We start from the raw sequence: 12115 nt of genomic DNA on the forward strand, positions 1-12115 counted from the left end.
GAATACAGGGAGCACCATCTGAGATACAGACAGGAGAGCCAAATCCCAACTGGGATAAAATCTAGCGAGAGGTGACAAAGGCAACCAGAAGAGCTTCTCTAAGTAAGTAAGTGACAAAATGAAGACTAGGGAAAATGTGCACCCACTGCTGAATGAGGCAAGAGCCCTGTACTGACATGTAATAATTTGTGATTCTGAGTATTGCTTTTCAAGAAAGCTCCAAACTGGTTGAAGAGCCAGTCCATTGTCTCTGTGTGAGCTATACTGCCTACATTAGCAATTATTCTCAAAACTTGAAGTAGAGGAGATGATGTTTCAGGCCTGTTAGTTCTGCATGGAACTTGCTGACACTTCCTGACCTTTGTTCTTCACCCATTGAGTGCAATAAGGATATCTTCTTTCTTGCAATGCTTACTGTGTCCCTTCTGTGCAAACCTGATACTGCTCCCTCTGACTTGGAGTAGGCTTTGAAGAGAGTAAAACTGTCCGTTCAGTACAGAACATAACCTCTTAGACTGTACTTGATATGAGGTCATTCTGTGTGAGTCAATTTTAGTGTTCATGGCTTGCACTTGTCTTTTAAACAGTGTTTAATAATTTGCTAAACATAATTGAATTAAGTGAAAGTGGCAGGCCTCAGGAGCCTTTGATGCTGTTGAGGCCATCAGTCATGTTGTAATCTTGGTGTTATATTGCCCTCATCAGCCCTAAAACTGACTCTGCCCCTATGCCTCTTGAAGTCTACACAACTCTACCCTTCAGTGACACTGTAAGGGAATTTTTTGGTTTTTTTTTTTTTTACTTCAAAGCACTGTTCAGCCTGGAGTGTCAGGTGAAGGCAAGGTCCCATTTGGACAACAAATCCCTTCTCTTGTTCATCCTTTACACTTTGAAGTAGTAGCATTGATGACTTTCTTGAATTGCTTTTAAATCAACAACTGACTTCTTTGAGATGTTATCATGTTAAATTCACCAGTCTTGTATTTTTTTTAATATTGAATTTTATTGATAGTATCTCAACTGTCCTTTCAAGTTTTTCTTTTTAATTTTATAAGTCATAAACAGTCCTGCAGAACTCAACATTATACAAATTTTCTCTTTGTGGTTAGATAGAACAGCTAGGTTTCATCTTGCATGTTTTTGTAGTAGGATTTTGATTTTAGTCTATACCAAGCATAAAATAAGACTATTTCAGGATGCTAACAGTTGCTGAAAATACTGATATTAGATATGAACTTGAATTGAGATTTTCTTGAAATACCATCTGCATTTTTTCTTAAACTAATGCTCACCAAGAGAAAAATTATTAAAAACCTTTTGGAGCTTAGAATGTCATAGTTCTGTGCTGTAGAAAATTTGCCACACATCTGATATACAACATTTTTAGTGGTTGCATTCAAAAGACATTTTGCTATTGTTCTTAAAATAAAATTCACTTGGTCATGTATTACAGTGTCTAATTAATCTTAATTGATGTTTGCCTGAAGGCTGGATTTTGAGCTAGGAAAGTTTGGCAACTCTGGGGACTAGAAATGGGCTGGCTACTTCTTTGGCAGGACTCTCCTGCTGAAGGGGGACCAGCAAGCTGAACAGAAGTATCTTACTGCTAGATGTGGTCTCTGAGGGCCAGTATGGACTGTCCTCACTCAATGCAAACCTAGAATTGTTTCACATCTGTGTGTAACTTTTAGGAAGTTTGATGGAAAATTTTTATTGCCAGGTTGGGACCAGGTAATGGTAAGTGGGAATAGGCTGTAACATGTGCTGCCATGAAAATTACTTCGGGTTTGAAATTGCTTCTGCTAGCATAGGGGTGGCTAAGTGCACAGAAACTTCTTTCCTTTGAAGTACTTGTTTTTCAGTGATGCAAACTTACTAGATTTAGATAAGTCAAATAATTACATCATTTTTTTTACTAATTAACCTTCACAATCCATGTGCTTGTTTTTCAGTAAACCTGACATGTCTCGGTTGAGGCTGGCTGCAGGGAATGCTATTGTGAAGTTGGCACAAGAACCTTGTTACCACGAAATCATCACCTTAGAACAATACCAGCTGTGTGCACTAGCCATAAATGTAAGGAAATTTGTTGGAGTTGTGGGTTATCAGGAGATGTATGATTATATAGTTGTTTGTTCTGTGTGTTATGTATATTTCTGCAAATCTGGTTTTGTGCAAAATATTCAGCCTTGGCATGAAATCATTTCTGCATTTCATAATCCTGAAAACTCATTGTGGATGAAAATTAGATCTGTAGTACTGGGCTGTCCATTGGGGAAATACTGACTTAGAGTAGTCAAATGTTAGAATACTGATAAACTAAGAAATGCAGTATGTATTTAAGTAATACCCCAGCTGCATTATAATATTACTAGAAGTTAAAATGAGATGATGTAAAGTATATTGAACTGTGGTGAAAACAGGGATCTTGATTTCTCAATACTTGGGTAGAATATATTTGGAATGCAGAGGTCTGCAAAAATAATTAGCATCCTTCAAATATTAGAAGAAATAGGGATATATTCCTTATGAGATGCTGGAATTTTCATCCTTAGCTTCTGCCTGTGAGCCCATAGTAAGGAAATAACTTTCAAATGGTAAGTAGAGATATAGGGACCCTCTCTATTTCTGGCTTGTAGGCATAGCAAATTGTACAGAGATTGATTCATACCCCTAGAGTAAGGTGGTCATGAAGGGACTTCTGTTGGTGTTATTTGTGTACCTGCTGGTATTCTCCTGGCTTTCCAGAAGACAAAAAATCCTCTGCAAGGAATCCTGTCCAGAAGATGTCTGCAGCAATAATGATATGCCATTTTAGAGTTTAATTCCTGCGTCCAGCTAAAGCTTTAAAAGCTGCAAACCATTTTAAATGTCGGAAGACTTTAAATTGGCATGTAATGTTAGCAAATACGGAGTATGGCTCCTGTGTGGGTATTGTTTACTTTCATACAGAGTATCTTGTTTACTTTCTGAAGTTGCTTGGAGTTGGTTACTGTTAGACTAGAAAAATCATTCCTTTACCAGAGTAAGGCAGTCCCTATTAACATTAACTATGTTTATGTGAATTTTAAGCTTCTCTGTTCCTGTGAAAAGGAGCTCTTAGTCAGTTCCCAAATGCTATGAAAAACAAGGGAAATGAACAAAGCTTTAAACTACTTAAGCAGATGAAATCTAGCAAAACTACAGCAGGAAGTCAGTGGTAATAACTGAAGGTCTTTACACCCAAAGCAAAGTCTGATACTTTTCAGCTTTCCTTTTCCAAAACTGAACAGAAATGTTAGTCTTGTCTCAAAAGGAGTTATAAAGATTTTTACAGTTCAGAACAAAATTAATCAAGACAAAAATAGGCACTCAGTGTAATGACAAATAAGTTCTGTCTCTGCTCTGGAAAGGATACTCAAGCTGGATAATGTCATGCCAGACTAGCCTTGCCAATGTAGTGTTTGCATGTTCTGTTTTCTTGTGAACCCAGTGATCAAAATCTGTTCATTCCTTCAGTCATTTCCCTCCTGTGGCAAATCTTTATTGCAAATGTTAACCTTGTAGCTCCTATCAGAATTTTGTTTCATTATTTTGATACTCTTTTCAGTATGGTAAAGGGCAGGCCCTTTGCCCTCCTCCATCTCTCACTTCTATCACTTATTTTCTGGCTATAACAGTCTTAACTGTTTGTGGATATTCTAACAGATATATTGTCACCTTTTTTGTGGCTAATGCTTACCTTCCCTGAATTTTCAAAAGGGAATTTTGAGAGATAAAATTCAAATTAGAATATAATAGGGTTCTCAACATTTATAAACCAGTTAGTATCACATTTTACTGTAGCATTATAGCATACTTTGGACCAGAATGAACCCATAAAGATGATCCCATTAAGCTCCTTTGCTGTGGTCAGGGACACGTTCCACTAGAACAAGTTGCTCAAAGCCCCATCCAACCTGGCCCTGAACATCTCCAGTGATGGAGTGTCCACAAGTTCTGTGGGCAACCTGTTCCAGTGGCCTGCCACCCTCACAGTAAAAAAATCTTTTCCATATGTATAATCTAAACCTCACCTCTTTCAGTTTAAAACCATCGCTCCAGAGCAGGACACAGCACTCCAGATGGGGGTCCCATGAGAGCAGAGTAGATGTTGAGAATTCCCTTTCTGACCCTGCTGGCCGCTCTCCTTCTGATGCAGCCCAGGTCATGGTTGGCTTTCTGGGCTGTGAAAAGCCAGTTTTTCATCCACAAGTGACCCCAGTCCTCTGCAGGCCTGCTCTCAATCCCTTCATCCCTCAGCCTGTATGGATACTGAGAATTGCCTGGAGCCAGGTGCAGGACCTTGCACTTGAGACTCTTGAACCTCCTGATGTTCCCCTGGGCCCATCTTTAAGCCTAATAAGGTTCCTCTGGATGGCAGCCCTTCCCTCCAATGTGTCAACTCCACCACTTGGCTTGGTGTTATCCACAGGCTTGCTGAGGGATGTTCTCAACCCTCCTATCTGTGTAATTAACAAAGATGAACAATCCCTGTCCCAGTATTCCCCCTTGAGCACACCAGTTGTTACTGATCTCCATTTGGACATTGATTTTTTTTTTTGACTGCAATCCTTTGGACATGGCCATCCAGCCAGTTTCTTATCAGTTGAGTAGTCCATCTCTGAAACCCATATTGCTCCAATTTAGAGACAACAATGTTGTGTATAGCTGTGTCAAAGCCCTTATAGAAATCCAGGTGGGTGACATCAATTGCTCATCCCTTATCCATTTGCACATTCACTTCATTGTAAAAGGTTAGACCAGTCAGGCATGGTTTGTCCTTTGTAAAGCCATGTAGGGGTATCTGTAATCCCCTCCCTGTGGGTATCCGTATGCTTTGTCATTGCTTCCAGGAGAATCTGTTCCTTTGTGGTATCATTTCTGTCACTTTTCCTTCTTCATTTATTGACATTTCTTTGCCTTTCGTGACTTTGTACATTGTTTTCTAGAATTTAGATTGTAAGCTCTGTCAGGTCAGGAATTCTGCCTTTCATTTTCACTGCAGCTCTTAATGGATTTTGAATACTTACAAATAACTTTTGTAGGCATTTTTCAGACCTTCTCCAATTTCCTTTCTCGCTTTCTCAGCGGAGATGCTCAGATGCAGAGTAGCTGTAATAGCTTTAATGATTTTTTCACTTATAAGGGGTACTGTTTGGGTTTTTTTTGAGATTTGGCATGTGCAGATATGTATACATATATGTTAATGCTTAGAGTGGTTAGAATTAGACTCTATTTCTTGATGGTAGATACTGAATACTCTGAAAGTTTTTTTGTTATTAACACTTGTTAAGTCCAGCCACAAATCACGTGACATCAAGGCTAATTCTAGTTTTGTGTTATTTAATTCACAGCAAAGATTCTCTAAGTGGGCAGATCAGAAAACAGACTAAACAACAGGAAAATTCTTACTTTTTAAGGCTTGTGATGGTTGCACAGGTTCTGCTGAGGTTCTGTGCTGGCACTTTTTTTTTCTGTCTGATGCTGCCATTTTGTAATGTGTAATGACTAGAGTGCAGAACACATAATTAAATTTTGTCACTAATTGCTGTGTGAAAGTGGCACTGGTAAACAGGGGCATTATTATGATGAAATGCATGTGGTTTTAGTAATTGTAAAATAAGTTGCATATGTGTTTGGCCAGTCTTATAAGCTTACCAGCAGCTGACTTCTGTGATCTCCAGAACTAATTTTGATGTCAACAGAGCTTCATATTGAGAGACAGCGAAAAGTAATTGAGGATAGTACTTCAGTGTTTAACAAGGCTTAAGATCAGATTTAAGATCTGATAAGCTTTGCTGTTGAAAATGCAATTTAATTGTATTTAGAATAAGTCTTGTGGATGGCATAAGTTTTGTTTGTTTAAAACGATCCCAAAGCTTTTTCAGTTTTCTTTGTTAATTCAAGATGGTGTAATTGAGGAATCAGAGCAGTGTCTGATGTTTTGCAAATATGTATTTTTAAATGCATTTAAATGGTGAACTTCTGATGAATTTGCATTAAATTCAGAGGTGTAGATATATAAAATTGGATTAATTTATGGAGTTTGTGAATGCTGTTAAAAATAGCATACCTTGGTTAAGTTTTGTCTCCTTCTTCATGTAAGAACTGAATCAAATTTAAGGTTATTCCCAATATTAAAAAATAAAGGAATTGTAGTCATTCCAATTGGCCACACAATACCATCAGTAGCAACCAGCTGTACTTCCCTTGTCCTTGGAGACAAAGACGTTTCCCTGCTGGAACAGCAATTAGACATCCACATCCGTCTCTTCTGAACTTCCTAAAGGCTTTAGACTTAGGTGATACTGGAGAGGGAAAGGAGGGTTCTATCTTAGCCTCCTGTGGGGGTGGATTTGCTGTAAGGAGACAAGAGATGATGAGCAGATCTCATGGTTTGGGTTTGTGGGCTTGGGTTACTTCAACTCTGGCTGCAACAGGTGTTTCAGGGCTTCAGTCCACAGAGAGGGAATATTGCTTTAAGCACAGAAAGGAGAAAATAGGGCTCGATTGAAAAAAGTTTCTTCTCAATTTCAATTTTGGTGGAGGCAGAGGGAACATTGTTTTATTTAATATGTGATCTCATTAGATGCCATTTGCAAATTTTGCAGAGCCAGTATTTCCAGTGGTTAGGTGTTGGCCCTGCACTTACAGTTGACTCTTCAATCCTTTCTGACTTCAAAGCTGCCATTTGACTAAAATAGCTGCTTACTCCTGTTAACATTTTTTCTATGTATTTAGAGATAAATCTTTCCTCTTGACCTTTTTTTGGCAGGTTAAATGTGCCAAGCTATTTTGGTGACCTTGTTTACCTTAAGCTTTTCTGTATGTTTTCTTCAAAGTCTTGTCTACACATGTTTCTGTTAAGCTTCCTTGTCCTGTGTTGGGAAATGGTTTGTCATGTCTTAAATGATATATGTAAGTTATTTTCATACAAAAAAATTTAAACTTCATGCCTTTTCTGGGAACACATTGCTTAATAAGCTGTAGAACTACATTTGCTGCCTTCATAATGTTTTACTTCGTGTTGTTTGGCAGCTGTTAAACACAGATCATTCTCTTCCATGATCAATTGTAGTGCATAGGTTTCCACAGTATAATGGAAATGCTTGGTACTCTCTTTGGTGTTTCACCTTATCTGTTAATTCTGTTGAATTTTATTCAGTTTTTAATATTAACGTCTTGATAAAAATGTGTGAAATCATAGCAGCAAAATTGACATGGTGGTGGTTACTGGTGGATAAAATGTTTTTGTGCAGATCTTTGACATTGGCTTTACAAAGCCAGTGACCCAACTGTGAACAATTTCAGTAACTCCATGCCTTACTGCTATGCTAAATTAGGCCTTGAGTCCTGAGTGTGATACCTTCCTGCACAATTTTTGAACCTTAGCTCTTCTTCTGAGCTTAAAGCAAGCTTCAGCTGATTAATTCAATTAAATTGCTCTGACTTGGCATTAAAAAAAAAATTCTTGCAATTCCTATGTTTCAGTGGCTTCAAGGCCTAATTGGTTTTAGCATATTTGCTTGAGCTTCCATGCTTTATTTTACAATTTATATTGCTTTAAGAAAAGTTTACAGTTATCTTTTTTGGTTTTGCCTTTTTTTTTTTATAGGATGAATGTTACCAAGTGAGACAAATATTTGCTCAGAAACTTCACAAAGGCCTTTCTAGACTACGGCTGCCACTAGAATATATGGCTATTTGTGCACTGTGTGCAAAAGATCCCGTGAAAGAGAGAAGAGCTCATGCTAGGCAGTGCCTTGTGAAGAACATAAATGTCAGAAGGGAATATCTGAAGCAACATGCAGCAGTTAGTGGTAAGAGAATAGAAGTCACTTTTTGCTACAAGTGGTGTAGTTCAAATATAAATGTGAGTTGACTGAAAACATTGATAGTTGTCTGTTTTTATACACAAAACCACTGTAAATTTGATTTGGAGGTATCTAATGAAAACTGAAAATTTTCAGGTCTTCTTTTGTCCAGATTTTATTTTGATTTTTTTTTTTAACAGGCACTGCTGAGGTCTTTGAGTTCTGTTAAAAACTGTGCAAATGCTTATGCCTAAATATATTGGAAGTGAAGTAATTTTCCAAGGCAATTATGTGTACTATTTGAACGTAATAATGTTAATAATGTTCTAAGTGAAGTGACAATGATTAATTTTACGTCAGCAATTACTAATAAGTAACTTTATTACATAAATGCTGTACTAAATAGACTGTCCTTGCACTGCTGTATTGAGTAGGATCTTGTGTTATTCCTGCAAAGGGCTATATTTGTTGGCACTTCAGGATGAGTTGATGCAATTCTTTCTTCTCAGTGCCAGTGGCTGATCGTGAGAATGCTTTGGAAGTTACTATGGACTCATGTCAGCTGTTTTTCTTTCATTAAGTCAGTCCTTTTGACTTAAAGCTACAGACATACACTCTTACAATGCTGGTACAGGGTCGTAGGAAAAAGTAGGCCTTTATGAAGAGCTATAGTATTTTTGAATGAGAGATTTTGAAAGTTTTATTTATTTGAAAGATTACTGATGATTTGACTTTTGTGAAATGAAGGGGATTTTTTCATCCTTTTAGCCTAAACCAGACCTGTTTTGTGAATCTGATCTCAGAGATGCTGTTAGATAACAGACTTCCTTCTGTGTTTATGAATCACTTTATATTAGTTGTGTCAGTCAGTCTTTCTCAGTCCTCTTAGACTCTGATCAGAGAACAAGTCTCCAGACAAATCTTTAATGTATCATTAATTAGAGTTAAAGAAAAAAGTGGTACTTTTCTCCCACTCAGTAACACGTAAAAAAAAAAAAATAAATTGAACAAACACCTCTAAGTAATTTTAAGACTAATACTCTTGAAAGTTGAAATCTCTTTTTAATTGTGTAGACAGAAAGCATAAGAATTATCATGTGTTTGAAATAGATGCTGCAAAGTTACTGTCAAAAATCTGTGGAAGAAATTAAGAGGAACCTAGGTGTTTGTGCTTTTCTTTATCCAGTAGGACCTCAAAGTGCACCTGATACATTATTTTCTTGCTGAAATAATTGTGTGATGCCTTTGATTTGACATATGCTATAATGCATGGGAAGTCTGGATTAAATATAGATTGCAGGATTTTTTGAGGATTACAATCTTAACTTCGTGCCATTCAGATTTACCAGTCTGAGCTTTCAGCAAATAGAATGTCTTGAACTGTTTGTATCCTAAAATATCCATATTGCAGCAGTTCAGCCAAAGCTCATTTCTGGAAATAACACAATATTTAAATGTGTGTCTCTCTTTGCCACTCTCTGTGCTGACCATGCAGTAACTCAGGGTCGTAATGATGGCAGTACCTCCTTTGGAAATCTGCATCTTTGCTTATACCACCTATTTGTCTGAATCTATAAATGTGTGATTTTGTGATACGTTTTGTCTTGAAAACTTCATACAGGTGAGGAGGATATCTGTTGGATATTTTGGGGGGATTTCAGCTTTTGTTGAAAATATGGTAAATTTCTGTTTACCCTGCCTGAGGAAAACTTTCTAAGGACTAGTACCCAACAGTAAAACACCTCTTTCTTCCACACTGGCCTTTTATAGGCTGGCAGGAATTATTCTCAGCCCTCTTAAATTCTCTAAATTCTATTCAGAGTTGAAGCCACTCAAGAAGAGACTTACTTTGATTGTGTATCTTTTACTAGTTTCATCTGGCTGGAGACGTGTCTTGCATAGGAATTTTTATGTTCTCATGATGAGCTTTTACTTGAAAGACAGTAAGCAGAAAAATTACAAGAGTAAAGACCAATTTTTTTAAACAAGTGTTCTTCCTAAAAGCTCATAAAGGACTCTTGTGAAGGGTTTTGGCACATTGTAGTTTTATGTGCTGGTAGGAAAGCCACCCTATCTTTCAGGCAGGGTCTTCTTTCATTAGAGATAAAAGTTCTATTTTTTTTTCCCTACTGATTTTTGTCATGACAGGGTTAAATATAATATGTATCAATACTTTTTCTTTCCCTGTTTTGTCGGGAACTAGTTCATTTTATTTTCCAGACCCAGTTGGAATTATTGTTATAGTTATATGAGAAATGGTCCAAGGCAGGAAGTTACTGAAAAACTGAGTTTATGAACTCTTGATTAGCATTCTATTGAAGTTGCTAATTAGTACAAATAATAGTGGTTTGGTTTGTTTGGGGCATATCTAAGACAAGCCAATTTTGCTAGTGTTCTGAAGTTTTAATTATATTCTTTTCCTTCCCTGCTATCTTTATTTTTTTGTTTAGTAATGTGAACAGCTGCTGGCTAAAATGCAGGACAGTGCTTGAAAAGAAAAAGGCTGTTTTTAAAGTTAATAGTGCAGTGTCAATTGAAACACACTAAAAACTGCTTTGCAAAGTATACTGGATTTCAATTACATAAATATGGCTTGAAAATCACTCTAAATTGGGTGATTTTATAAATTATATATATTTTTTGTAGACTGTGCATTACCCCTTATTTATACAGATCTCTAAGAAGGGTATAGGTTAAGACTTGATGTATGCATGGCAATTGCTTTGTTAGTTTTGTAAAGTCTGCAATAATGGTGTATTTTGTTTGATGCACACAATATTTCTCAAGCACATGCTCATATGTCAAGCAAATTACTCATATGAATGCATATATTGGAAGTAAAACTGTTAGCCTTCTAATGTATTTTTAAATAGTTTTCACATCATATTAGTGTATATAATGATTTACAGATGTTTGGACTTAATCATAACTGAATATTGTATATGTAAAAGTTTACTGAAAGAAGATTTTCCAGACTTGGTCATGCACTTAATATGACTTTTCAAAAGTGCAGCTGGGAATTTCCCTCTTCCCTTCACACGTACATTCAAGCCATGTCAATACTACAATATTGCATTTGCCACAAGCACTAAAGATCAGACGCTTGTGCCATAGCAATATACATGGAATTCCAGGATGCCTTCTTTTGACCATTGTCTTGCCTGTTGCACAGGCTGCAGGTTTAGTAACTTAGGTGTGCTGTGTGTCCTCCTGCTTCACTTAGGCATCAAGCTAAAGTCAGCAGTGTGGATGTTTGCTGAAAAATGTTTTTTTTTACTTTTGGTGCACAACTTGTCCATCTGTTGTCCATGCCCCTGGGGAGGTGATCTCTGAGGTGCTGGAGTTCATGCTGCATGGTGTTGGTTGGGTCAGGGAGTTCGTTATCTTACAGGAAGTGTATTTTGTGATCATAACTCTGAGAAGGCCATTGGCAACAACCCTTTCTTTTTGAATCCCCAAGGGAGATAGGCCTTCAGACTGTCACGATGGAGGAAAGACTTTCTTGTAGTCCTGCTCGGGATTCCAAAAGTCTCGGAGAATGCTAGAAAATATTTTGAATGCTTTGAATGTCACAATAGAGTTGTGCTGCTCTGTTTAGGTGGGATTGAGCCTTTCAAACTCAGTGCACTACTACTTTGTTACAGCTTTCATGTGACCTCCCACTCCTCTGGAAAGAGATATTGTGGCAATTTGACTGTGAAATCCCTGCAGAAAACCTTTGTTCTCTTGAGAGCAAGGCTTCACACGGCAATGTCCAAAGAAATAGTTGTGACTTATCCTGTAGTTGTGCTGGTCTCACTTCTTGCAGTCAACATGGATTTTGTGATCCATCCTCATGTCTGCTTTTCCAAGTCCTTCAGAATACAGGCTTTGAACTGAGGAAAGGATTGGGAGTAGGAGGTAACTGGAGCTGTATCTCAAGGTAGCTAGAAAACAAGCAGCCCTGAGTGAGAGATACTTAAAATCTTAATTGTTGCATGCATGAAACATGTGCACAGCAGCCATGAAATGAAACATCATAGAGAAATGATAGGCCCACATGTGTTTATACCTTAATGCATGCTGACCTTAAGATTTGCCCTCTCCTCCTTGGTAGAAAAGCATACTTCTTGGTATGCAGTTTTTTTATGCATCTTTCTTCTTCTTTTCAGAGAAACTGTTGTCACTTCTACCAGAGTATGTTGTTCCTTATACTATCCATCTTCTAGCTCATGACCCAGATTATGTCAAAGTCCAGGACATTGAACAACTCAAGGACATTAAAGAGTAAGACCACTTTT

General features: G+C 37.4%; 1 protein-coding gene across 3 annotated transcripts in view; it reads left to right on the plus strand.

Annotated features, from left to right (window-relative positions):
* PDS5B (PDS5 cohesin associated factor B) overlaps positions 1 to 12115 on the plus strand; it is a 99721-nt gene that overhangs the window by 72583 nt on the left and 15023 nt on the right. For all 3 annotated transcript variants that reach the window (XM_066544896.1, XM_066544893.1, XM_066544895.1), the window contains exons 24-26: positions 1953 to 2076; positions 7637 to 7841; positions 11987 to 12101. In XM_066544896.1, the coding sequence (XP_066400993.1) occupies positions 1953 to 2076; positions 7637 to 7841; positions 11987 to 12101 (444 nt within the window). The remainder of the gene's footprint in view (positions 1 to 1952; positions 2077 to 7636; positions 7842 to 11986; positions 12102 to 12115) is intronic.

The sequence above is a fragment of the Molothrus aeneus genome, chromosome 2 (assembly GCF_037042795.1).
Source record: "Molothrus aeneus isolate 106 chromosome 2, BPBGC_Maene_1.0, whole genome shotgun sequence".
Taxonomy (NCBI): Eukaryota; Metazoa; Chordata; class Aves; order Passeriformes; family Icteridae; genus Molothrus; species Molothrus aeneus.